General features: G+C 40.3%; 1 protein-coding gene across 1 annotated transcript in view; it reads right to left on the bottom strand.

The window, feature by feature from the left end:
- The window catches only part of lmtk2 (lemur tyrosine kinase 2), a 104,212-nt gene that overhangs the window by 12,826 nt on the left and 63,475 nt on the right, over nucleotides 1-27,911 (bottom strand). The window contains 8 exon segments of the mRNA XM_052021233.1: nucleotides 2,157-2,295; nucleotides 6,461-8,314; nucleotides 8,717-9,297; nucleotides 9,300-9,404; nucleotides 9,407-9,759; nucleotides 11,806-11,955; nucleotides 15,526-15,644; nucleotides 17,223-17,310. Coding sequence (XP_051877193.1) covers nucleotides 2,157-2,295; nucleotides 6,461-8,314; nucleotides 8,717-9,297; nucleotides 9,300-9,404; nucleotides 9,407-9,759; nucleotides 11,806-11,955; nucleotides 15,526-15,644; nucleotides 17,223-17,310 — 3,389 coding nt within the window.

The raw sequence follows: 27,911 nt of genomic DNA, 5'->3' as shown, positions 1-27,911 counted from the left end.
CCACTGAGAAACTGTACTTGGAGATACTCTGCAAATAGTGGGCAGCAAACTACAGCTCCCAAAAGCCACAGTATTGCAGAGAACAATACTGTCAGAAACATGAAGATGGGCTATTTTCATGTTATTACGGTTTTATGCCAACAGAGCCATGCCACTAGCAACCCACAGCATGGCATTTCTATGCACTGGAACTGAAAGTAATTTAATTAAAGTAATTAAAAAAAAACACAAACTTATGCCATGGAGAATGGGAACTGTATAGGTGGTGATGATGGAGCACAAGCCAGAGGTTGTACAAAGTTATTCAGAGCGTAATTCTAACATTTCAAAACCCACTAGTTTAATTGTGAGCAGGTAAAGTTTCATAATTAAAACTATTCCAAATAGTATCATGTCAAACTCAGCTAGTCTACAAATCAAATCAGCTGCAGGAAAGTCAATATGCGTTTTGGCTATAGTTCTTAAAGTTGCAGTGAACATTAACATTCAAAGGGACAATGAAATTACTGCATAATCCAAAAAATAAAAATTGATGGATTAACGTAGTAAATGATGTAAGCAATAGGTTTTAGAAGCAATACATGTACTTTGTCAGAAATTAATGTCAGAATGCAAGCATTCCGTCAGTATCATGTATGGGAATAAAACGGTTTACGACCACTTGATTTCATTGTTTCCAAGGGGACAGCAAAATGAGATTACTGATGTTGGAAGGGAACAAGATGAGATCAGTGATAGCTGGAAGAGATGGATAGCATATTAGTTCAAGTCCAGTGAGGGCAAGGGAAGAGAGCAAAGATTTTAGATCAGCCAATTTTGAGTTGGCAAAGTAGTTCCAACAGAAAGCTAAGGCATCTTGTTATGATACCATTTACAAGATCCAGGATCTTCTGTAATATTTAGCCTTTATAGTCTGTGCTTATGTAGACCTTCAATGTAGACAGTGGTTCTGACCAATTAATATCACACCCATTGACAAAGCATATCCAGGAATATTGTAGGGCAAAATGATTACTAGTAATGTACTAGTACACAAGAGAAATGTGACCCAACTTTAAAAAGTCACATCAGAATACTGCTGACTAGCAAGAAATAGCAATTTAAGCATTAGAAATCGTGTTCCATTCTTTGAAGGTGGCATTGAACCTGTGTTTGACGTAACACTGTCACATTGTGTTTCACACAAGGAGCAGGGAGTTCTTCCAGTGTCCTGGACTAATTTCACCAAATCCAGAATTGGTCAGGCTTCTCATTAGCATTCGTAGCAACGTTCCTCTGCAAATTGCCCATCATTTCTACCCAAATTGTAGTGATCGATTTCAGAAACACATTTTAAAACAAAGCTCTGACACATTTTGAATACATACTAAGTCGGCATGAAAGCAAAAAAAAACTCTTGTTGAACAGTTTTTACTGATCCAGATTGCTGGATTAAACAAACCAAAGTTCACTTTCTACATGAAATGATCAAGCAAATGGTTGATTATGGGTGACTTAAAAATGAATAGAACAACATTGGTTTGGAAAGGTCCACATCAATAACAAAGGTAACTTTATTATACGAGTTGGAAAACTAAGCTATGGAAATCTAATCAGGCAAACCAACCTTATCAGTTGGCAAAATACCCTTGAAACTTGCTAAAAAGATTAGTATTCACAATCTATAAATTAGATAATTACAGTCCTCAGAAAATATACCAGATGAGGCTTAAATATTGAATAAAATAAAGCCATTATGCTTGGTCTGAGACATTATCATATCTTAACACAGTTGTGCAGAACCACTGCAATTTATGGCAAAGGTGGTTATCTTCTGGCCTATCATGTTCCTACTGGTCAAAAAAATTAAGATTGGTCCCACTTTCTAGCTCATGACCTGCAACCTTCTAGTTATGGCACATTATGGGACATCCAAGTATTTTTATTAAATATGCCGAGCACTCCTGCCTCCAGCACATTTTTAGGCAATGAATTCTCAGCCGCACCTCACTTTCAGCAACTCAGCTCTGATTTCTAAACTTTACTTCAAATCTAAGCTCAGTAGTGATTGAATTCTTAGCAAATGGAAATAAGCCCTTTCCTATCCTTTACCTAGACCTTTCATAATTTTATATTTAGTGAGTTTTTAGCTTATTCCATGGGAGTGGAATGCCTACCTTCTTCATCAGTGGAACTCTCAGAGTTTGAGATCCTGTTTGAGTAATGGGATCCAGTTAGTGTGACAGGGCTGCCACTGCCAGACACCAAACTGTTTTCTGCCGCTGAATGTTCTCCCAGTTCTTTGGTAGGGGTCTCCTAAAAGCCAAGGGATAAACAATTGCAGTTATTGAAAGGCAGGTAAAGCTATCTGGGCAATACACCAAATCAGTCTTATTATATAATGGCACATATTACTGTTACTCACTTGTTTAAAATAAAATCAACATAATTTGCCATTCGTTACAGATATCATTTAATGCTTCTGGGGTTCATCCAAGCTCCTGCATATTACAATCTTCATTATTTTAAAGAGTCAACAACCTACATAGTACAGCACATCACAGGTCCTGTCCTCATGAAGGCGATCCAGAATTCTTTCTTAAAAACAGTAACTGTTCTTTTCCTTTACCTAAGTGTACTCCAAAAATTCTAAAAGTAAATTATTTTAAAAGTATTGTTGTTCCAATGTGAAAATTTAAGGCACCCCCCCCCCCCGCCCCCCAAGGCAATACAAAACTATCACATGCATCCTTGTCTCCAATACTGAATAGTACTATATTATTTACACAATGAGAGAATACATTATAATTAATTCTATATGCTAGGGATCTGTAGTTCGCCAGAAGTTGGGGACTTAACTGGGAAGAACTGTAGTCACCAATTTAAAAAGCTAGCATTTATTAAGTATTTTAAAATGAGGGATTGAGAGGCAAAACGGGTTATACAGAATTAAAAATTGTTATGCCATAGAGCAGTTGTTCAACCAATTGAACCTACCTAATCGTCTTTTGAAAGCTCTGATTGATATTTCCACCAATTCTACAGGCAGTAATTTCTAGACCATAATTAGTATCAGTGTAAAAGAGATTCCCTCATCTCTCTCTTGTACCTTTTATATCTGCGTCCCAATCTTTGGGCCTTCTACTAATGAGAACAGATTCCCTGTTTTTACTCTCTAAACCAGCCATTTCTATGTGATCTCTATTAAACCTCCTCTCAATCTTCTTTATTCCAAGGAGAATCATCCCACTTCTCCTGAAATTCCTCATACCCTGGAATCAATTTGATAAATCTTTTCTGCAGTCTCTAGGAACTTCAGATCATTCCTCATGCTGGGTGACCAGAACTGAACACTTAGTTCTAGTTGTGGTTTAACATAACTACCCATGTCTGTACTCTGTACCTGTATTTGCGAACCACAGGATCTCAGTTTATTAACTATTCTCTGAACATGACCTGCCATATTCAAGGATTTTGTGCACATACACCCTCATGCATACCCTGGCAGTGGAGGAGGCCAAGGGTAGACATGTCAATATGGGAATTGGGAGGTGGGGAAAAGAATTAAAATGGCTGTCAACTGGGAGCTCCAGAAGACCACAGCAGATGGAGCGCAGGTACTTGGCAAAGCAGTTGCCTGCTCTCACCGACAGAGGAGGCCACATTGCGAGCACCGGATGCAATAAACAAGCCAAGAGAAGATGCATGTGAATGTCTGTCTCACCTGGATGGTGGCAGGACAGGTGTTACAGGGGAAGGTGCTGGGGTCTCCTTGGCCTTCCCTACTTATAGAGAAACAGCACCTCATATTCCACCTGGATACAACCTGGCAGCATGAACACTAAATTCTCCAATTTCAGGTAAACTGCACACTCTCTGTTCCTTTTCTCTCTCCTCCTGATCTACCCAGTTCCTCCTAGACCCACCCCAGTTCCCCATCACCATTTCTTTCCCCACCTCCACCCACTCCCATCTGCCCATCACCCACACACTCCTCCCACTAGGTCCCCCCCCCCACTGTTCCCATCTGCCCTCCCCACCTCCCTTATTTGATTCCATGCTCCACCTTCCTCAGCTATCAGATTCCATCATCTGCAGCCCTATGTCAGCCCCCCCACCAATCACCCTCCAGTGTCTGTTGCTATTTCCACTGTCCCCTCCTCCACCTATCACCTGCCAGCTCTTGCTCCACCCCTTCCCTTCAACTGGCCATCTCCCCTCCATCTTTCGGTCCAGATGAAGAGCCTGATGACCTGAAACACTGACTGTCCATTTCCCACCGAGTTCCTCCACCATCTTGTTTATTGAATGAGCAAGAAGCCAGAATTTGAGTATAATATTTTCAGAAGGTTATAAGGCTGGTTACACAGAGAGTGAGAGAAACCCAAGCCAGGTCGTCAGAAAGAATTTATTTGTTGATTGACTGGAAAATTGAAGTGATTAAAATACATATATAAACTATATTTAAATATTGCAATCAACAAGAGGGAACAGAAGCCTTCAATAGTGGACAATCTAATTCTGAAAGCATCTTACTTTGGGAAGGAGTAAAATCACATCAGTTACATAAAGTGCACAAAAACTAATTTTCAAACACAAGTGGCTCTTTACAGTGTGGCTCAGTTTCAGGTAATTTTTAAAAACTTAATATGTAATTGAAGAATTTATCATAGAATTGTACAGCATGGAAACAGGACATTCAGCCCAACTCATCCATAGTGACCAATGAGGACCCTTCCATATTAACCCCATTGCCCAGCACTTGGTCCATAACCCTCTATGCCTAAGCAATTCAAGTGCTCATCTAGAGATTTCTTGCATGCTGCCAGCAACCCAGCTTCAACCACTCTCTAGGTGAAGAAGGTCCCCCTCATTTCCCCTCTAAATCTCTTCCTCCTTACCCTAAATCTATGTCCTTTAGTTTTGTCTACCTCTGATATGGGGTTAAGTTTCTTGCAGTCTACCCTAGCTATACCCCTCAATTTTAAATACTTCATGTGCCCTTTTAACCTCTTCCACTCCAGGGAGAACAGACCCAGCTTCTCTAGTCTCTCCTCATAACTGAACTGCTCCATCCCAGGCAACAGAGGTCCCTCTGTTCCTCAGTACTTCCTAATTCACTACTATTCATGCTATAATGTCCTAGCCTCATTAGTGCCCCCAACATGCATCACCTTAGATTTATCTGCATTAATTTTCATCTGCAATTTCTCAATCCATTTCATCAAAACATCAAGATCTCTCTGCAACCCAAGAGTACCTTCCACACTATCAACAACTCTGCCAAGCTTCATGTCACCTGCAAACTTACTGATCATGCTTCCCACATCCACACCCAAGTCATTGATGTAAATTACAAACAAGAAGGGTTCTAGCACCGATCCTTGTGGGACACTAGACATAGGCATCCAATTGCTAAAACAATCCTCTGCCATCACCCTCTGTCTCCTATTGCCAAAGCAATTTTGGATCCAGTTTGCCAACTTGCCCTGGATTCCATGGGCCCTAACCTTTTGAACCAGTCTCCCATGTGGGACCTTGTAGAAGGATTTAACAAAGTCCATGTAAATCACATCTACTGCCCTATCCTCATCGATACACTGTTACCTCTAAGAATTCAAATTGGTCAAACAGGACTTACCCTTGATATAGCTGTGTTGGCATTCTCTGATTCGTCCCTGTCTTTCCAAGTGATCATTAATCCTCTCCCTCAGAATTTTGTCAGTACCTTCCCTACCACTGATGTTAGGGTCACAGATCTACAGTTACCAGGCTTTGTCTTGCTGCCTTTCTTGCAAAGGGGGACCACATTTGCTGCCCTCTAGTCACCTGGTACCTCATTTTGGTTCAGTGAAGATTTAAGAATCTCAGCCAGAGCTCCACCAATCTCTTTCCTTGCCTTCTGCAGCAGCCTGGCATAAATCCCATCCAGTCCTGGGGATTTATCCACTTTTAAGTCTGCTAAAGCATGAAGTACTTCCTCTTTATTTAGGGAGGTACTTGATTTTAAATTTTGCTGTTTCTGTCAGTTTTAGTTTGGGAAGCCTTAAGCCAGTTATTCATCTGGATCAATATTTAAGGAAATTAAATCCTGAATACAGAGTGCAAGAATAACTATTAAGTCACTTGCTTGCCTCTGAGTATTATTTGCAAGGAAACTGCAAAATGAGTAAGTCATTCTGCAATACTGATGAATGAGGAATAGAAACAAAGATTAAGTTAATAAATGAAAATAAAAAAAAGTGCCACTGCTACAAGTCTGAAATAAAAAAAACTGTAAACACTCAGCAAGTCAGACAGCATTTTGTGAAAAGAGAAAAAAGTTAATGTTTCAGGTCAAAGACCCTGCACAGAACTACTTGTAGATCAAAGACCCTTCATCAGTCTTAAAATTTTAACTGTGATTTCTATTCCACGGATGCTGCCTGACCTGCTGAATGTTTCCAACATTTTCTCTATTATTAATTTACTACTTGCTTACCTGATCAAACAAGAAGACTGTGACATCGTCAAAAAACGATACTATCTTCTTCACTCGTTTCCTTCTCGGGTCTGGTTTTAGGGAATCAGTGGACTTGGAGTTAAAGTCCTTCAATAAACTTTTCAGAGCTTTTCCGTCATCATTCTCAGTCACAACTATTGGCACCGGATGTGCTGCATCATCCTCACTCTCTGAACTGGGACTATTAAGAGAATAACCTTTGTACTCATCCTCCGAATCATCACTGTTTTCATCTTCTTCATCAGCCTCCATTCCATCTTGTTCCTCAGAGAGGTTAAAGAGCTCGGATGCATCTAGTCTGCCAAGGTACCGTCCTTCAACATCAGGCTCCTTCAACCTAATTCCTTCATTACCCTTCGACAATGGCTTCTTAATGTCCTTCTCAACAATTATTTCAAAGTCTTCTTTCATACTTTCAGAAAACTGAGCGCTGCTATCTGGGGTGCTGTACAAAACCTCAGACACAGCTACTGATCCATCAACGCCAACTGCACTTAAAGCATCCAAACTCTCATCAGATTTTTCATCATTGTTTACCTTATTAAAGTTGCCTTGACTTCCGGTTTGAATGCTATTTGGAAATTCTTCCTGGCCTGAACAATACAATGGTGACAACTTACTCTTGTTATCTGCGATTTCCTCTGGTAGGTTATTTGGTTGTGCATCTGGGAAATCAAAAGTTGCTATAACTTCGTCACTGTGTACAGTAACAATTTCAAAATCAGCCACATTCTTAAGATCATTCTCTTCATTTGTACTCGCAGTGATATCACAATCTGCTCTTTTATCCGGTTCAGAATCATTATCTGAGAAATAAGCGGAGTCTCTGTGGGAATTTTGGCTTCCATTAGTTAACATATTTGAGGCTTCCTTGGTAGCATCTACATCAATGATCTCCACTGCTGGAAGAGCCTCCTCCTTAGACACAATAATAAGTGGATTTGAGGGGCAAGTATGAGGTAACTCATCACCGGAAGGATCCAGGGCAGTTGAGATGGGAGGTGCATTTGCACCTGGCAATTGCGAAGACCATTCAGGCGATTCTAGATTTTCAGTTTCATATCCACTGTCAGGTTGTTTCTGAGGTGGCTTTAACTTCTGAGGAACTGTATTTTGTGTTTCTAAAGTCCCTAACACACCATGCATCTCTAGCGAGTCCAAAGAATCTGGTGTACCTGTAGATTGCTCTGAACTGGGATGCAAAAACAATGCTGCCTCTTCTTCTACAGAGCCAACTTGACTTGATAAGTCTGAGCAAGGCACAGAGACCATTGATTTTGTATTTCTAAAGCTATGGGAGGAGGGTTCATCTACATCAATAGTCTCCAGTGTTTTCAAAGTGTCTACCGAAGTGTGGCCAGACTGGATGGGAGCTAATAATTCAATACTTTTGGACGCACTGGGAGCTTCAGGCAAGGGAACGGTGTCCTGTGTTTTAGAAATCTCTGAACAAGCATAATATTTGTCTGAAGCCAATGATTCAACACTTCCAGAATCACTTGGGGTTTCAGAGGGGGGAGCAGTTGCTAATGCTTTTAAGGTGAGCTCAGACAAGTGCCCAGCTGATATTCTGGTGTCATGTCCACAGTGGCCTAAGATGTCTTTATCTGTATTGACTGCATTGTGTACTGGGGCTATAGATTCAGCATCTGAAGCTTCAGTTTGCTTTGCCAATTCTGTGACTTCAGCTGCATTTTCTTCTACTGTTCCACCTTCAGTAAGGTGGTGCTTTTTGGCATTATTGCACATGCTAGCAGCGGCACTTTCACTGCATTGAGCAGTCTCTTGGCAATGTGCATGAGGCAAAGTAAAATTGCATTTGAAGTGCAGCCATCAGTAGTGTCACATCCTAACCCTGAGCTATCATACATTATACATCCTTCATCGGACGCCGGTTTAACTTGCTGTTCTTTAGACTTAACTTTCTCATCTAAAAAAATGCACGATGCCCATTTGCTATCTTTTGGAATCTGAACCGACCTACTCTGTGGATAACCTTGGTCGGTAAGATTGCATGCAATTCCATGCAGTTGAGAACTGGTTAGTTGTTTACTTTGATCAGTTAACCCTGGGTCTGTTGCACTGTCAGCAGTGGTGTATGATGTAACACAAGCAACACTAACATTTGATAAAGTAGCAGAGTTATTCACCAAACCTCCTGTATCATTGCCAGCATCACCTTTGGGTGAAGAGTCGTGTAAAAGTTTATTTTCTTTAAGAAAAAAATTAGAGGGCAATCCCCTCAGATTGGAACAATCCCAAACTGCCATCATCATTGATGCTTTCTGTGAAAATGAAGTCTGTTTTTCCTTCCAAAATGGGACTAGAAGTGTTTAAATCAAGTGGCATAGGTTGATGGATTAACGACTCCATGGGAGTTTCTTTATTTGAAACTAGACCAAATGCATTTTTCCGTTTACTCTCACTGAGCTCAGGTAGATCTAGCATTATGATTTCATGAGTGTTCAAGATTCCTTTGTTAAAATCCTCTAACTTACGATCATAAAAGATATCATTGTGGCTAGGGCTTTCAGCATAACTAGAAGTGCAGGAACTAATCATTGCCTCGGTTACTTCGGACTTCTGCAAGTCTTGATTGCAGTGTGGGAAGAAATCAACATCTGTACTCAAATCATCTCCAGAGTCTCCGAGGATAACAAAGGACTGGGAATCCTTGGGCTGGGAAGTTGCCTCATTGGGATAGCTTGAATTTTCATCAATATCCAAGTTAGTTTCACTTTGTTCCTCCAACTGTATATAGTATTCGCTTCCGATAGAAGGATAATGGGTATCGAATACAGGAACGATCCTGATACAAGTGGACTTCCGCTATCCTCTTTCCTAGTGAATTTATCATCTGAATGGGTGCGGACAATTGAAAAACCACTTTTCTCAAAAGCAACTGTGGGGTAGAAAATGCTCTGTAATTCACCTTTGCTCCATCATTTCCTTGAACATGGTCTTCAAAATGGTCAAGTTTAGCAGTCTCCCACACATACTCAAAATTCAGTCCTTTACTCGTTTCAGTAACTGTGAGGATATCATCCATTTCCTGGTTCAGTCGTTCAGCAACAAAATGCTCCAGGATTGGAAACGATGAATTATTTGCCATCGCTTGCCGATTGCTGTTGCTGGACTTTAGTGCATTCCATCTTATTTCAAAGTCGTCTTCGCATTCCTTCTGACTCTGCATGCGGAGGTAAGTTAGCAGTCTGTGAATCTCCTCAGCTGTTGGCCTCTTTTCTGGAGCTAACCAACAAAACTGCAAAACTTCATACCTGTAAGATAGAACTTTATTATCGGAGAAGTGAACTTGCATTACGTGCATGCTGCAAAACCTGCTTTAAAGTGTTAGTTAGGAAATCTACTGTTTTATTCCATCTGGTACTAGTTTCTATCAAAAGTAATGGAAACACCCCAATTCATATTTATTCCATTTTGATTTTGCCCTCTCTCGTCTCTCATTTGCAAAGGTGCCTTCATCTCTCTCATAGCTCACTCGTCATGCCATCATTCATGAAGATAGACCATGAGATGGAAATGAAGGGGGGGGGGGTGGTGGGAGTAGAAAACACAAACAACTACAGCTAAATTCAAATCTAACACATCCCTTGTCCAAATCTAACACACACTTTGGAGAAGACTGGTTATCTTTTCTCCTCTACACTTTGGACAACGAAGCATAGCTGAAAGTTGACTAATTATCATTGCCAGATTGTGACACAGAGACCCAGGAACAGGTTTAGAGGAGAAACACCAGACTGACACTTAGTTTAAAGAATTTTCGTCAGCATGACAGGCCACGAGAACTGGGGATTTTTACATCAGAAAAGCAAAATCTTCAAAGAGCTTGAGCGTTTTAAAATAATTAAAGGATTAGAGTTTATACCCGTAAATAGGCTACTTGGGTTACATGGGTTAAAGAGTACCTGGAGACATGGATGTAACTTACTTGAGCTAAGAACTAAATTAGATATTAAGAGCTACTTTTGCCAATGAGGCTTTGATTAACAGTACAGGCTGTGGAGACTGTCTGTACAAAGCGTGAAATCTGCCTGCAAATATTGAAAAAGCGACAGAGCAAATTCCTGTGATTAATATTGTTAAGAATAGGAAGTTGGTATGGTGGAAAGTGGTAATAGGGAATGGAGGATACTTCTCCAAGTCATAGTAGTTTACCAGAAATTATTTGATTGCCTTTGGAAATCAGAGATGAATTTCCTTCAATGTTTTATGCTTCTGAGGAGATGACATGGGAGGATGGAGGATCACAAAATGGATGGCACACATTACAGCTGAATGCAATAGCCTTGATGAACCAGTTAACCTTTATCTGCCATACATTTCCACAAAACAATGCAGTACAGGTGTACCACAGTCTGTCCATGTGGCTCTTTGCCAGAGTTATCCAATTAATCCAGATCTCTATTTTCTAGCTGTAGGCCTGCAATCCAAAGGCTACAAGAGATCTATGGCAATGGAATCAATGAGGTGCCAGAAAGGGCACTCCCTCTACTCGCATACATTGCTGAATCAAATATCACTAATGTCTCCTAAAGGAGATTAGGGAAAGGCATCGTTCCTTCCTGATTTTGTAACATAGTACCTTGAACCCAACCACAGCTCAAGCACAAGTTGTTCCTTGAAGCTTCTAACCCACGGTACTTGGACACGATGAATAGCAACATGCAATGTCACTGCAAGCTCCCTCCCGTAGTTGTGGGAGTTGTTGCAATATACATCATGCTGTATAATTACAAATTTGTAAAGGTTTACTATACCTCAACAGCATTATCGCCAAGTTAGTGAATTTACATAGAAAAATGCCACCCCTTTAATTCTTGGAAACCAAATACTGAATTTACATTTCTCCTCTTACCTTCAAACAGAAGTCATCCATTGTTTAGGATCATTCTTATACAGGCCATATTTTAATCTGTACAGGACAACTGTCTAACTTCTAGTTTATATGTTGTACTAGCACTTCACCTTGAGGGGCTACCTTCAAACAGACAATTAACTCCCTCCTCCCCCCCCCCCCCCCACCCTACCTTATCTTACTGGCAGACACAATAATGCAATTGTGGTTTCAATCTGATAACACTGACGCAGATTCATTCTAGAGAACAGATTTACTTAATATATTTTTGACTCTGCAGGTTTATAAAATAAACAGATGCAGACATTTTAATGTCAGATAAGCATATCATGCATCTTTGTTTCTTAGCAACAGTGCCTTGTCTACATAAGCCCTATGACTAACACAGGTACAACAGTGGGAATTACATTTCAAAATATATAAAGCTATAAAACCAAGCAATTACCATCTGTCAGAGTGAGTCAACTCCAGCTGAGGTTTAGGGAGTTTAATTTGTTGTTCCTTTATAACAAAGATTAGCACCTCTTTGTCAGAAAGGTGCATGTAGGGCTGGCTGGCACTCTCAAATAACTCCCACAACACAACACCCAAAGACCTATAAAAAAGGAAGATAAAAAGGGATGGTTGATCAAGAGAGAGAAATGCATTACCTTCACCACTCAAGATATTCCTCATACACAAAATACAATTATGTCTACAGGATACAGGCTTGCAGCAGTTCACAGAATCACAGGTTAATGCATGGAAGGAAACCATTTGGAGTTTTTTTTACTGGCTTTATGCAAGAACAATTTAGTTGCTCTCATTCCCTTGCTCTTTTCCCACAGCCATGCAAGTTCTTTCCTTTCAGTTACTCATTCAGCTTTTTTTTTAAAAAAAAAGCATCTGCCTCCAATATTACTCCTGGCTGTGCATTTCAGACCCTAACCACTTGCTGCATGAAGTTCCTTCATTTCAATTTAGCTGGTGACCTTCATTCTGTGTCCACTATTGCTTGATCCTAGCCAACGGCAATACTTTCTATTTTGTCTATACACTTCATGGTTTTAAATATATCTAACAGATCCTTTGCAATCTCCTCTGTTCCAAGAATAACCCCAGCCAATGTTCCTCAAGCTGGAATCATTTTAGTACACCTCATCTGCACCTTCTCAAAACCCTTCACATTTTTCCTGAAGACTGGTACCCAGACTGGACACAACAATCCTGATCCAAAGTTTATATGCTTCCTTACTCTTTGATTCTACTTAAATCCAGGATTCTATGTTTTTTTTAATCTAGCCTCCTACTTTCAAACTATGCACATATCTTCCCCCACCACGCCGGCCCCCAACCCCACTGACCTTTCTGTTTTTGTAGCACTTTTAGTATTGTGCTTCTATTTTATATTGCCTTTTCTCATTCTTTTGGACCAGATGTAATGCCTCACATTTCTCAACATTAAGTTTCCTCAGATACTTATCTCCCATTTCTCTAGCGTGCCGTAACGTCTATTAACTATCTTCCTCACAAGTTCACTACACTCAGGCAGATTGGGGGAATTGCTCTGTCAAGCACCTTTGCTCTGTTCGCTGTAACAGCTGGGATCGCCTGGTGGCCAGCCATTTTAATTCCACTTCCCATTCCCACATCGACACGTCTGTCCATGGGCCTCCTCTGCTGCCAAGTTGAGGTTTGACGCAGATTAGAGGAACAACACCTCATATTCCACCTTGATAGTCTCCAACCTGGTGGCATGAACATTGATTTCTCTTCCATAACCACTCCCCCATCGCCCCTTTTTCCCCTTATCCCACCAGCTCCATCACCCTCTCTCTTTCCCCTTTCCACCTGCCCATCACCAACACGTTCCTCCCACCGGTTCCCCTCCTCACCTCCTTCCCTTTATTCCACGGTCCACTGTCCTCTCCTGTCAGATTCCATCTTCTTCAGCCCACCTATCACCTCCCAACCTCTTATATCATTCCCACTCTCCCCCTTCTCCCACCTGCCTACTATCACCCCCTCACCTGGATCCACCTATCACCCACCAGCTCGTGCTCCACCCCTTCCCCCCCCCCACCTTTTTATACTGGTCATCTCCCCTTTCTTCCTTTCCAGTCCTGATGAAGGTCTCGACCTGAAACGTCGACTGTCCATTTCCCTCCATAGATGCTGCCTGATCTGCCGAGTCCCTCCAGCATTTTGTGTGTTGATCACTACACTTAAGTTTTGTATCTGTGCAAATCTGAAAATTGTTCTCCTTACATTCATGTCCAAATCATTAAAATATTTTCAGAGAATCAGTGGTCCTAGTATTGATCTCCGTGGAATTCCAAAGTATATTTCCCTCCAGTTCAAAATACTGCTACTGTCATACAGCAGAAAAACGTTACTGTTATACAGCACAGAGACAGACTCTTAGGCCCACTGAGTATCTGCAAATCATTAAACACCCATTTACACGAATCTTATTCCATTCCTCCTACACTGCCATTTACACGAATCTTATTCCATTCCTCCTACATTGCCATCAGCTCTTCCCAAAGTCTACCACTCATCTATGTACCAGGGGCAATCTGCAGTAGCCAATTAACCTACAAACCTGCACGTCTTTAGGATGTGCCAGCATATTTCTCACAATACAGGAAGCTGCCATTTGCCCATCAAGTCCATACCAGCTCTCAGAGAAATCCCATCCTGCTGCTTATTTCCCTGCACCTATTCTCACTCATGCCCATCAACTATACTCACACTCACACCATTCTCCTACACCAGGAGCAATTTACAGTACCAATTAACCTACAACAGGCACATTGGAAGATAACTAGAGCACCCGGGAAATTCATGCAGTCACAGGGGAAACGTGCAACTCCACATAGATAGCACTGGAAATCAGGAACAAATGAAGGCTGCTATTGCAGCGAGCCAGTTGTTACTTAGCCAATTTTCTATTTAAACCCATGATGCCAGATTCTATTATTGCATGGCATTAATCTTGCCAATAACGTGGCACCTTATCAAATGCCTTCTGGAAGGTTATTTATACCACATCAATTAATATTTCCCTCAGAAATCAAATAAAATTTTAGCACAAGAATTAAACATTATTTTCTTGAAATAAAAAAATCCATACAGCCTTTCTCTAATCAATGCACACACCAAGTGATTGACAGTTCTACACAAGATGATTGTTTCCAGGACTTCCTCTATTGGAGGTTAAACTGCTTACGTACTTACTGGGTTTATCCTAACATGCTTTTTGGAACAACTTGTTTATGTCCCTCATAAAAATAAATGGGATCTCTTTCCAAATTAACATTGATAACAAACAAGATGTCATATTATAAAAATGAAAAATTGGAAAGGCACTATTACATAGAGAAAGGTACAAGAGTTACCACTTCGCTTTGATGCCCTTCCATTAGAACTTAATCTCTTTCTTTTTCCCCATTTAGGAGGCAACAAAAGGTCCAAGGAGCTTCTGGGAGCACTAGTCAAACAAAAATACACACTGCACCTTATACGATAACATTAAGACAGAGGAGAAAGGGTGGGTTAGGGAGGTATGATTTTAAGGTGGAAAGGAGGTTGAGAGACAGAAAGATTAAGATGGGAATTCCAGAGATAGCTACAACAGCTGAAAGCATTGTGGGAAAGTGGCGGAACAAATAAATTCGAAGTTAAGAGGGCGGATTGGGATCAGTTTGTACATCTTGGAGGATTCTAGGGTTTAAGGAGGCATAAAGATATAGGAGGGCAATTTTAAAATAAGGATGAAAATTTAAAAAACCAAGGTATTGCTTAGCCAAGGAATCAGTATAGGTGACCAAGTACAGAGGATGGGTGAATGGGATTGGAAGCAAATGAGGACATCTGCAGATGATTTTAGATAACCTCAATCAGAGGCTAGAATGAGAAACTCTCCATGGACGCTGCCTGATCTGCTGTGCATTTCTAGCAATTTGTTATTATTTCAGATTTCCAACCTCCTCAGTCTTTGCTTTTGTCGCTATGTGCCAAGACCACTAGAATGAGTGAAATGTAAAATTGTTGCTGAGTCCGTACTACCCTTCAATGTTTGTTCAGTACAATCAACTTCTAGCTGGGTGGTACCTTTGTGGGTTAAGGATAGGGAAACAATGAAAAAGTTATTTCAAAGCAAAAGGCATCATTGCAAGCTTACCAAATATTGCTGTGTCTCGTCTGTTCTGCTACTACCATACTCCCATAAACATCACCTACAAGCTCAGGTGAAATCCAGCGCAAAGGAATATATTGACCATCATTGCTTACAATATAGTCCTCCTAGGTTAGGGAAAAAAAAGACTTGAATTTAACAAATGATGATACTTGCAGTTTTCTGACCTTTTGCAAAATAGCACCAGTTTAATGTGCATAAGACACATATACGACACTTGCAAATGAATTTATTGCAAAGTTCCAAACAACGTGTTAAGATCATTTTATTGTTAAACCCAATATTTAAATTTCACTGAAATGCAAGCCTGCCTTTGTAAGTCACTTAAGGACTGCTTACTCTGTAGGATTCACTTAGGCTGGCTCACTCTCCTGAAGAATGGTAGTGAACTAGATAGCAGTTTCTTTTGCAGTGAGGGACACAAATGACCAAATTTATTCCCATTTATGTTACATCTCATCACTTCCAGATGCCTTCCCATGACCACGTGACAACATTCTTGTAAAGAGGGCTGGATTCCATAAGAGTGGAATTCGAAAAGAGACGAGTAATAATCAGACATTGAAATGAAACTAAAGATAAAACAAAGGCTTATTTCTGTCACACCTTTCACAATCTCAGGATGACCTAAAAGTATCTGCAGCAAGATAACGTATCACATTTCACAGTGTAAGCACACGTTACCTCATGCAAGGACTATAACAATGTTGAATACAAGGAGAAACCATTTTTTTTTAAATATATAAAAAAAATGAAACCTAAGGCAATTGCCCACTGCACAAATCATCCCGTAACCAGCAGATTTAATAAAATTATGAATGATAAAATTATGTAGCAAAAACGAGCCCAAATATAGATGCAAACAGTAGGCAGTTCTTTTTAAGTAAGAACATAGTTAATGTCACTGTGCACTATGGGAAAATTGAGGCAGTAGGGGCGACAGAACCAGCTTTATTACATTCATGTATTCCTTTTCACCCACAGCTTAAGACATTAGTGGATAACATTGTAGATACAATCTAAAGATGCAACTGCATACAGTTGATATAATCTAAAGATGCAACTGCATGCTGCACAAAGCACTATAAAAATGTAAAAGAATAAATATATTATTTTCCACCTTGATAAATTTTTAGTACTGTTATGTTCAATGCTGGTTATATTCCAAACCACCCGATCTTCACAATATATTATTAGCTGATCACAGCAAAGGGGTAGGTAAAAGTCGTATCAAGTGATTGAAAGAAGTCTGGTACCCCAGAGACATACTTAACTACAACGAATAATTATTGTAAAAGTACAGGGCTTGAAACAAGTTCAATATCAACAATAATTTACAACATTTTAAGTTTAGGACCAAACATAACTAATTTCCACTGAACGCATGTTTAGAAATGCAGAGTTTATAAAGCCACGTCATTTAACACCGTTGCTGTCACCAAAGTAAAATTTCCCTGTGACAGTCTCTTAAATACCTCAAGTTAATAAATCACTGGGATATACTTTATAATCTAACTCAATATTTCTTGGTGCACCAATTTTTACATTTTTAGCTATACACAATTCAGTTACTCACAATGCAAAAATTTTGCCTTAAAGCACAACGAGTCTAACCACTACCAATAAATGCACTTCAGAAGAGTATTGGCACGAGGCTAAAAAGCTCCCAAGGAGCTAAGTGCTTACCTGTACCGGCTGAATCCTATGCCATAATCACCGATTTTTACTGTCAAATCTGTTGTGAGAAAACAGTTCCGTAGTGCTAAATCACTGGTGAGATGGAGATGCATCAAAGCAGGAGCAGTGCGCGAATGGGAGAAAGGGAACAGAAAAGAAAATAACATTAGGTACTTGAGCACACTCAATCAATGACTTATCAGTGTAACAATTATCTCCAGTGGAACTGGATACAGTCTGGCTCAAAGAATTCAGGACTATCTTTACTCATCACAAATCTGGCTTCACTAGCGATTTGGCTTAAAGCAGGACAGGAACAAATGCTAAATATTCTGGACATAAAGCAGGTTTGGGGGGGTGGTGACACAGGGCATGAAAGCAGGGTGCAGTGCTAGTGAGAAAGGATGTCCTGGAACATATCAAGACACAAGCCCTGTTTAGAAGAAACAATAGAGGTATAATTGCACTAATGGGACTACATTATAGGTTGCCAATTATTGGGAAGCATACTGAGCAGAAAATTTGCTGGGAAGTGTACAAAAGCCATCGAGTAATCATAATGGGGGATCTCAAGATATCTCAATACAAACTGGGATACTAATAATATCAGAAGCTAGGAGGTAGAGGATTTCTATTCACAAGAACTTTGTCAGTATGCTTCAGGCTCAAGGAGGAAGATTACATTGCTGGACTCTGAACTAGGCCAGGCCAAGATTCAACCCTGACCTCCAGTGCTGTCTGTGTGACATCTGCTCGAGCTCTGTGGCCATGTGGGTTTCCCCAGATGCTCCACGTCCTTAAGATATGCTTGCTAGTAGGTTAATTAGCTACTGTAAACTACCCGTGTAGGCCACTGGTAGAAGAATCAGAGGAAGTTGGTGGGCAAGTGAGAATAGGTTACAGGGAGATGTGGGGGGTGGGGGGGAGGCTGGTGGGAAATGAGGCTGATGGAATCTTCAGAGAGCTGGCTTGGACTTAATAGCTCTTCCTATGTCGTGAAGAATACAAATGGAGAAAATATCAGTGAAGAAGCATCTAGGAAACATTAGTCATAATACAAGGTCTGGAATATTTACAAAAAAAAGGGAAACAGTCAACATTATGGTAAAAAAACAATATACTGGAGAATAGCCTGTTTCAATGGGATAAGAGAACAGGCCCAAGTAATCTGGAATCAGAGTTTGGCGGGCAAAACTGATTGAACAATGGAAGGCCTTAAAAGTGGAAACATTTCAGCAAGATCTACCTACATTCTCATGAAAGAGAAGGGTTTGAAAATTAAAGCCAGAGCTTCAGGGGTGACCAAAGAGAACAATATAGAACAGGAAGAAAAGAGTACATGACAGATGTCATGTTATTAACACAAGTGAACACTGAGCTGATTACAGAAAGGAAGTGAGAGGCAAACAGAAGGCACTAGAAAAGACTGAGCAAACTGAAAAAGGAATCCTAACCTATTTAAAGGCATGTGAACGGGAAAAGAGTTGTAAGAGGAGATGTCAGGCCAATCAGAGAACAAAAAGGAAAGTTACTCATGAGTGCAGAGGGCTTCAATGAGACTTTATATCAGTTTTCACCGAGCAAGAAGATATTGTTGGATTTTCAGCAAAGGCCATGTAGTAACAAAGCAAAGAACTGAGATTCTAGATGGCTAAAAATGGATAGAGAAGTTAGCAGAGAGACTTGGTGAACTTGAAATGAATAAATTACCCAGTTCAGATGGGATGCTGAAGGAAATGAGAGAGAAAATTGCTTGGAAAATTATGGCCAGGGCCTATGCTTTTATAGATTCAGGGGCAATGCCAGAGGACTAGAAAACTGCACATGTTCAAAACACCCATGTTCAAAAGAGGATGCTGGATAAATTACAAACCAGTTTAATCTTGGCACAAAAAGAAAATTCCAAATATATATACACATCTCAGGGATGGTACCAACAATCACTTAGACAAGTTTGGATCATGCAGTAAAGCCAGCATGGATTTATTAAGAGCCAATCTTATCTAACTATCTTGCTAGAATTTGTTGATGAAGTAACCGAGGGTTGATGAGGGAAATGTTGTATCTATGGCCTTTCACAATGCGCTTGATAAGGTGCCAGATATCAGTTTGGCCATGGAATAGATAGAAAATTGGCCAAGTAACAGGTAATAGACAGTAGTAGTGAAAGGTTACTTTTCAAACTGGAGGGAAGTGTATAATGCAGTTCTCCAGGAATTGATATTTGGACCATTGCTCCACTAAATGTAAGGATTTGGAGTTGCCTGCACAAGGCACAATTTCCTGCAGAGAGCACACAGCTTAGAGGGTTGGTGCGCTGTGAAAAGGATGACAATTGACTTCAACGGGAGGGACGTAGGCTGGTGGAGGGTACAGAAAAGTGGCAGATGAAATTTAATGCAGAGCAATGTGAAGTGCTATATTTTGATAGGAAGAATAAGACGACAAGTCCCAAAGTGGTACAGAACAAAGAAAACTAAACAAATAAACTAAACTTCAATTAAAAGTGACAGGGCAGGTTTACAGTGTGATTTTTTAAAAAAAAATCCTGTGTTTTACGTCCAGAGGCACAAGAATAAGGAAGTCATGATGAAGCTTTATATTATGTCCCGCTTTGAGCACCACATTTCAGAAAAAATGTGAACATCTCAAAGACGGTACAGAAGAGATTTACATAAAATATTCTGAAGTGAGGAACTTTAGCTACATGGCAGACCAGAGAAGCTGCAGTTGTACTCTTTGGGAACACAGATTGCTGCAAAAGGTATCTGATGGAAGGATTTAAAATCATGAAGTGTACAGGCAGAGTTGATATAGATAAACGAATCCCATTGGCAAAGGGATCAAGAATTTGGGTCCAGGTCTTTGGAAAGTCTTGCTGTGTTTAATTTAAAATTATAAAGTATTTTTACTCTGAGCAGCACACCATTATTTCTCTACTCTTCCTCCACTCACAACAGATCACTTCTCCTTAAAGGAATTTGCATCCAGCTTCAAAAGAAAAAAAAAAATCACTGCATCCCCAAGGATGCTCACTTCTGCAGACAGATCAAGAGAAGTTAAATCTTTCGGACATTAACTGGCAACTCAATAATCTAGCTAAGTGGGTTTTCATAAAATTACCGAACATTTCACAAACAATTCACATAGGAAAAATCCATTGGTTCTTCATTTGGTAACATCCACACATACTTTAACAATTATCTTTGCATGAAAACCATTTATTAAGGGGAGAAGTGAAATCTTTTGGAAAGGGAATTTTGCAGTAATGGTGGTATTTGGGTTAATTCTACGGAAGTTGAGACTAATACTGAAGCACTGCTAGAGGAAAGATGATCATGTGAATTGTGCACTATTCCAGATATTTATTGCCTTTGCTTAAGAACATGGCTAAAGAATCATGTATAGTAAAGGAGTTCATTACATCAGAATAAATCATCCCATAGTTTGTAGGCAAAATTACAATGCTGCTCCAAGCAATGCTACTGCCAAACAGATATTACCTTCTGTAATGCAAGAAACATAGCAGCCTATTTGTACTTCCCAAGCACATTGAGAAAAAAGTGATAACCATCACTTCACATCTCTAAAACTGATTTGATAAATATTGCTCAGATATGAGAGATAATTCCCTTGTTCTCTTCAAAATAGCACCATGTAATCATTTGCATCCACCCAAGCTTTGCTTAAACATCTCAGCTGAAGGACAACACCTCGAGCAGTGCAGCATTCCTCACTACTGTAACAGACTGGTCATACACCTTTGAACGCACAGCCTTATGATTCAGAGGTGAAAGTGCTACCCACCAAGTCACTGGGTTATCCAATCATTTAAAAGACACAAGAGAATAGTCATGAGTTTTGTGGACAGCCATGAGCAGGAGCTCCCCAGAATTTACAAGCATTTATTAATCAGCAGTGAAAAATGGACTTGCAAAATAGAATACAATTCAAAATAGAATACAATTCAAAATAAGGTCTATTTTCTCATCTACTTCAGATTTTTAAGACCTTGCAGCTAAAAAAAAAATCAGACAACACAATGAATATTTAGATTAAGTTACTTCTGAATATCTTATTACTTGTAACACAGTTTCATAAGAAGATACAAAAAATGTTAATTTAACATTCTGCACTCATGACAGCTTTCATTCACTCAGTAAATTTGAGCAATTCACAGGCATTTAACTCTGAAGTTCCTGTTTTACAAGCAAAATAATTTGCATTCAGCATTCCACAAACTGCAGTAGGGCGAATGAATAAGTACATCTGTCTTGGGGGTGGGTAATTTCATAGAATTGGGTTACAGAACGGTAGTAAGACATTCAGCCTGTTGAGTCTATACTGTATATACATTCAAAACTTTGAGACTTTGGGTTTATGTCAGTTTTAGTTATTGTTTTGATTTTGCTATGCCCAAGTGTCAGCTTTTAGTAAAACATCAACATTTATCATTTATCTTTATCCCTCAGAACACATCAAAAAGCATAAACAAACTGCAGATACTGGATACTTGGATAACACTGTATTCAATGGTCCCATTTACTTTCTTGAGCTCTGATCCAATTGGATGTTTACTAACCAGTCCTCCTCTGCCCAGCATCCTATCCCTATCGTTCCTGCACTTAGATGCTTCTGACGTGCTACTCAAGGCCTCTTCCTGCCAAGTAATGACAGCCTCCCTTCCTGCTATTGTGGAATTTGTGCTTGGACCTGCTCTGAGGAAGAACTTCAATAAAAATAGAAAATCCCAGAAACAATAATGAACATATCAAAATAAGATACATGCAGAAATAATAAACATTCTCCTGGTCCTGGCATCAGCTGTGTTTGAAGTTCTTCGCAAATGAGTTTGCCAAAGCTAGGATTCAGGACATATTAAGGTGCTGATATTACTGAAGTACAATACACCCTTTAAGTGCTATACCAAGAATTTGTTACAGAACCTGTTGCTAAACAAACTTTTAGCTTTATTTTTATGTTTGGATAGACTAAATGGAAAGAGACACAATCAAGGGAAGGGCAGAAGACCAGGAAATGGAAATAAATGGGAAAACACAAAACCAGGTTAGACCAGAGGGTAGGGATGGGGCAAGTGGTGAAGAACCCACTGCTGGATAGAGATCCAAGGAAAGAAGGACAGGCAAAGTAAGTCAGGGGCAGGACAGAGGAAAGCAGATAGAAATCCTGGAAGCCAATAAAGTGAGACCAAGAACACAACATTCTTACAGGGCTTGACAGGATCGGTGCAGAGTTAATGTTTCTCCTGGATTATCGAACAAGTGTTACAGGTCAGCTATTCAGGAGTCAGAAAAGCAATGTCTTCAGAGAGTGGGGAATCTTTGGTAACATCTACTCAAGAGGGCTGGGGAGGCTCAGTCACCGAGTATATTCAAAACAGAGAATTATAAATTTTTGGACATTAGGGAAATGAAGGGATATTGGGTTAGTTGCAGGAGAGGTACTGAGGTACGAGATCAGCCACAATCATGATGAATGGAAGATCAAACGCAAAGGGCCTACTCCAGCTTCTATTTCTTAGGTTCTGATGAGAAAGGCCCTCTGATTCACTGAGCCGCCATGACCAACTTAATAAAGAATCAGCTTTAACTCTTGACAGATGTTTGATGTAAACTGAAGTACAAATCAGCTTATATTGCCATCTTGTGGCACAGGCGTATGCTAAATAATTCAGGAGAAATGTATTTGCATGTGAATAGGTGAATGCGATTTTAAGTTTCGCACACTCTTCAAATGACTGGCAGCCAGAATTCCATCAGGAGGTTTGGAGGGAGATAGGTTGGGGTCTGTCCCGGTTCATCCCCAACAACTTGACAATGCACAGCAAGGGGAGTGGAACCAAGTTCTGAAGATGACATATGGAAACAGCAAAGGGACATAGATTACGTGAGCAGGCAAAGATCTGGCAAATGGAGAATAGTGTGAACATGTTCATTTTGAGATGAGGAGGGATTTGGGTGTCCTAATGCACAATTCACAAAAGGATAGCAAGCAGATACAGTAAATAATTTGGGAACCCAACAGATGATTTATTGCAAAGGGAATTCGATACTAAAGCTGGAAGGTGATGCTTCAGTTATATCATCTAGAGTAATGGGTATAGTATTGATCTCCTTACTTAAGAAAAGATGCAACTATATGAAAGTCAGTTCAGAGAAGCTCAATCAGATAAGGACCTGGAACGGGCATGTTGCCTTTTGAAGAAAGGGTAGTCAGAGTGGGTTGTATCTGCTGGAGTTTAAAGGATCGAGAGGAGACTTGAATAAAACACAAGATCCTGAGGAGTCTTGAGAGGATGGACGTGGAGAAGTCGTTTCCTCATACAGGAGAAGTTAGAAGAGCAGCCTTTGTCTAAAAAGCAGTTGCCCTTTAAGGGAGAAGGTGAAATTTCTCTCTCTCAGAGGGTCGTCAGTGTTTGGAATTCTCTCCCTCAAAGGGCAATGGAAGTAGAGTCCTTTAATATTTTTGAGGTAGAAGTAGATGGATTCTTAATAAGCAAAGGTTACTGGAGCAGACAGGAGTTGAGGAGGCATTTAAATCAGCCATGATCTTATTAAATGTGGCTTGGGGGTGGGTGGGGAGGGGCGAATGGCCTACTCCTGCTCCATGTTTGTATAACTAAATGGACAGCTCAGGAGGTCCAGACCCAATGGCTGAAAGGCCCACCAAGTCAATGTTCTGAATAATATTCCTCCCCTCTCAACTACCAGCAAAAACAGATGAACTGATTGCTTTTCTGATTGGCTGTTTTGTAAAAACTATGCTTGCCTAAATAAGAGTCACTGTATTTCAAAGTCATACACATGAAGGAGCATGTGAACTTTCAGGTAAGTGTCCTATAAATATAACATTTTCCCCCTAGTCTCCCATCTTTGATCCCTTTGATATTATGATCACTATCTCCTAAGGAACCCTTAGGAGGCAGTGATCATAATATGATAGAATTCACCCTGCAGTTTGAGAGGGAGAAGCTAAAATCGGATGTATCGCTATTACAGTAGAGTAAAAAGTAATGACAGAGGCACGAGAGAGGAGCTGGCCAAAGTTGATTGGAAGGGGACACTAGCAGGGACAATGGCAGAGCAACAATGGCAGGAGTTTCTGGAAGCAGTTCGGAAGACGCAGGATCATTTCATCCCAAAGGAGAAGCAGCATTCTAAAGGGAGGATGAGGCAACTGTGGCAGACAAGGGAAGTCAAAGACAGCATGAAAGCAAAAGACAGGGCATGCAATATTGCAAAAATCAGTGGGAAGCTTGAGGATTGGGAAGCTTTTAAAAATCACCAGAAAGCAACTATAGAAGCAATAAGGGGAGAAATGGTGAAATATAAAGGTAAGCTAGCCAATAATATAAGAGAGGATACCATAAGTTTTCTTCCGTTACAAAGAGTGAAAAAGAGGTAAGAGTGGACATCAGACCACTGGAAAATGATGCTGGAGAGGTAGTAATGGGGAACAAAGAAATGGCAGACGAACTGAGTAAGTATTTTACGTCAGTCTTCACTGTGGAAGACATCAGCAACATGCCAGAAATTCGAGAGAGAGTCAGGACAGAAGTGAGTGTAGCTGCTATTACTAAGAAGGTGGTGCTGGGAAAGCTGAAAGGTCTGAAGGTGGATAATCACCTGGACTGGATGGACTACACCCCAGGGTTCTGAAAGAGGTAGCTGAAGAGATTGTGGAGGCATTAATAGTGATCTTTCAAAAATCACTAGAGTCAGGAATGGTTCCAGAGGACTGAAAAACTCTTAAGAAGGGAGGGAGGCAAAAGACAGGAAATTATAGGCTAGTTAGCTTGACTTCAGTGGTTGGTAAGATTTTAAGGATGAGGTTTTAGGGTACTTAGAAGCGTATGATAAAATAGGTTTCCTTAAGGGGACATCTCACCTGACAAACCTGTTGGAATTCTTTGAGGAAGTAACATGCAGGATAGATAAAGGAGAGTCAGTGTATGTTGTTTACTTGGATTTTCAGAAGGCCTTTGACAAGGTGCTGCACATGAGGCTACTAAACAAGATAGGAGCCCATGGTATTACAGTAAAAGTACTAGCATGGATAGAAGACAGGCTGACTGGCAGAAGGCGAAGAGTGGGAATAAAGGAGGCCTTTTCTAGTTGGCTGCCAGTGACTAGTGGTGTTCCCCAGGGGTCGGTGTTGGGTCTGCTACTTTTCACGTTATATGTTAATGATCTGGATGACGGAACTGAGGGCTTTGTGGCCAAGTCTGTGGATGATACAAAGATAGGTGGAGGGGCAGGTTGTGTTGAGGAAGCAGGGAGTCTGCAGAAGGACTTGAACAGGTTGGGAGAATGGGCTAAGAAGTGGTAGAGGTAATACAGTGTAGGAAAGTGATTCACTTTGGTAGAAGGAATAAAGGTGTAGACTATTTTCTAAACGGGGAGCAAATTCAGAAATCAGAGGTGCAAAGGAACTTGGGAGTCCTAGTGCAGGATTCCCTAAAGGTTAACTTGCAGGTTGAGTCAGTAGTAAGGAAAGCAAATGCAATGTTAGCATTCATTTCGATAGGACTAGAATATAATAGCAAGGACGTAATGCTGAGGCTTTATAAAGGCGTTGGTCAGACCATACGTGGAGTATTGTGAGTAGTTTTGGACCCCATATATAAGGATGGATGTGCTGGCGTTGGAGAGGGTCCAGAGAAGGTTTAAAAGAATGATCCCAGGTATGAAAGGGTTAAAGTATGAGGAGTGTTTGATGGCTCTGGGCCTGTACTCACTGGAGTTTAGAAGGATGAGGCGGGATCTCATTGAAACCTACCGAATATTGAAAGGCCTGGATAGAGTGGACATGGAGGGGATGTTTCCAGTGGTGAGAGAGTCTATGACCAGAGGGTACAGCCTCAGAATAGAAGGATGTCCCTTTAGATGAGGAGAAATTTCTTTAGCCAGAGAGTGGTGAATTCTGCTCCTCTGTCTTATGGTCTTTGCTAATGCAATATGGCCAATCAAACATTCTAACATGAATTTGGCTACAGTTTGGTGTTGCGTGCAATTTTAGTCCTCAAGAAGCCCCAACTGGTTTAATATGCAAATTGTGCTTTTTTAAAAAAAGTAAAAAAAAATTATCAATTCTTGCTTTCATCAAGAGCAGTGCTGGATATTTAGGCCTTTATGTATCTATTTATTTACACACCAGCAAAAAAAAAATCAATTGCTCTGGTTGATTCTTTCCAGCCACCAAGAGTATCTGACGCATTTGGCACCTTATAAGTATCATCATCCTCCATTTAAGATTCCAGCCAGAACTTGTAAAATTCAGGTATATTGATTGGTCATGACTTATTTTCCCCTTGTCATGATCCACATCCGTCATCTTCAAGGCCTCTCAAGGATTAGCAGTACAGACCTAATTTGTAGCTAACTACATGAGAATAGTGTGCTGTTTTGGTGTACCCATTAGGAATGGAATTCAAGCTCAACCTATTTAACATCACAGGCAGTAAAACTGAGACTTCAATCCCAGACTTCAATCCTAACTGAAACTGTTACCTACAGATAAGAGGGGAATGAGTTCAACTCACACTAATCTCCACACACTGCAATCATTTGCTCAACCCGGTTGACATTTAGATCTAAATGCAGCCTTTAAATGCATTGCACTAGTATTCTGCAAACATGCATTGATGTGAAGTAGATATCATGCATATGTACAGCCCCGTAAGGATGTTTAAAAGCTGCTCGTATCATACAGCATTACCTATAATGTAATAACTAGCAATCTACACAAAATTGAAATAGACTTTTAGATCTTAGAGATTAAACAGCCTAACCACGTGTGCCATAGGTTAATGAATAGGTGTCATTCTTTTCAAGAAGAATTTTAATAAAACATCTAAAAATCAACCAGCGACTGGGGGGTGGGTAGAAGGGAACCTTGCAGTAAGTCACCAATCTAAGCAATCTCACAGTAATTATTCAGGTGCACAAGGAAGCGGCTGCTTTCAATTCACCACCAGCAACAAAATCATGATGCTGGAGCTTTTCCACACACTCAGACAGCAGCAGGATATTGTTACCAGAAATGAACATTCACTGTGGCAATCCAGTAATATCCAACATCCAGGAGTACGAGTGACTTTCCACCGCAGGTTTCGGGAGCAGATGGTAATGAAAACTGTTAAGTGGTGGATGTGGAGTGAGTGGGGTGGGAGTGGATGTAATCGGCTGTTCATTCAGTGGGAAGGGAATTGAAACATCACATCACAACGCAGTACAACTTAGCACACCTGCAAGTTGAGCTGTTTATAGAAACTAAAATCTAAAATCACCCAATTGATGTCTGATGCAAGTATTGTTTTTCCTTTTGATTACATCTTATTTTTCCCTCCAGGTAAATTTGTTTTCGGAAATGGATCATTCACCAAAAGCTCCCTTAAAGACTATTGATCAAATGCCTTCAAAAATGTGAAACAAATTTTGCAAAAAAATATTTACAACAGCTTAGAAAAAGTTGCAACAGAACCATCACTGACTGTACAAATACATAAAACAGAATCAGCTAGTAGCAGGAGTTCTGTTCAACTTTGAGAGATCAATGCAAATCTTAGAACTTTGCTTTAGGGACTAATAAATCGAGTGTAAACTGACCCGTTGCATCAAACTGTATGCTCATCATATTCTGGCCGTAGAGGCAAGAGAGGCAGAACATTTCCA

This window comes from Pristis pectinata, chromosome 8, assembly GCF_009764475.1.
Source record: "Pristis pectinata isolate sPriPec2 chromosome 8, sPriPec2.1.pri, whole genome shotgun sequence".
NCBI lineage: Eukaryota > Metazoa > Chordata > Chondrichthyes > Rhinopristiformes > Pristidae > Pristis > Pristis pectinata.
The sequence above is the reverse complement of the archived record's forward strand: the minus strand, read 5'-3'. Positions and strand labels throughout refer to the sequence as shown.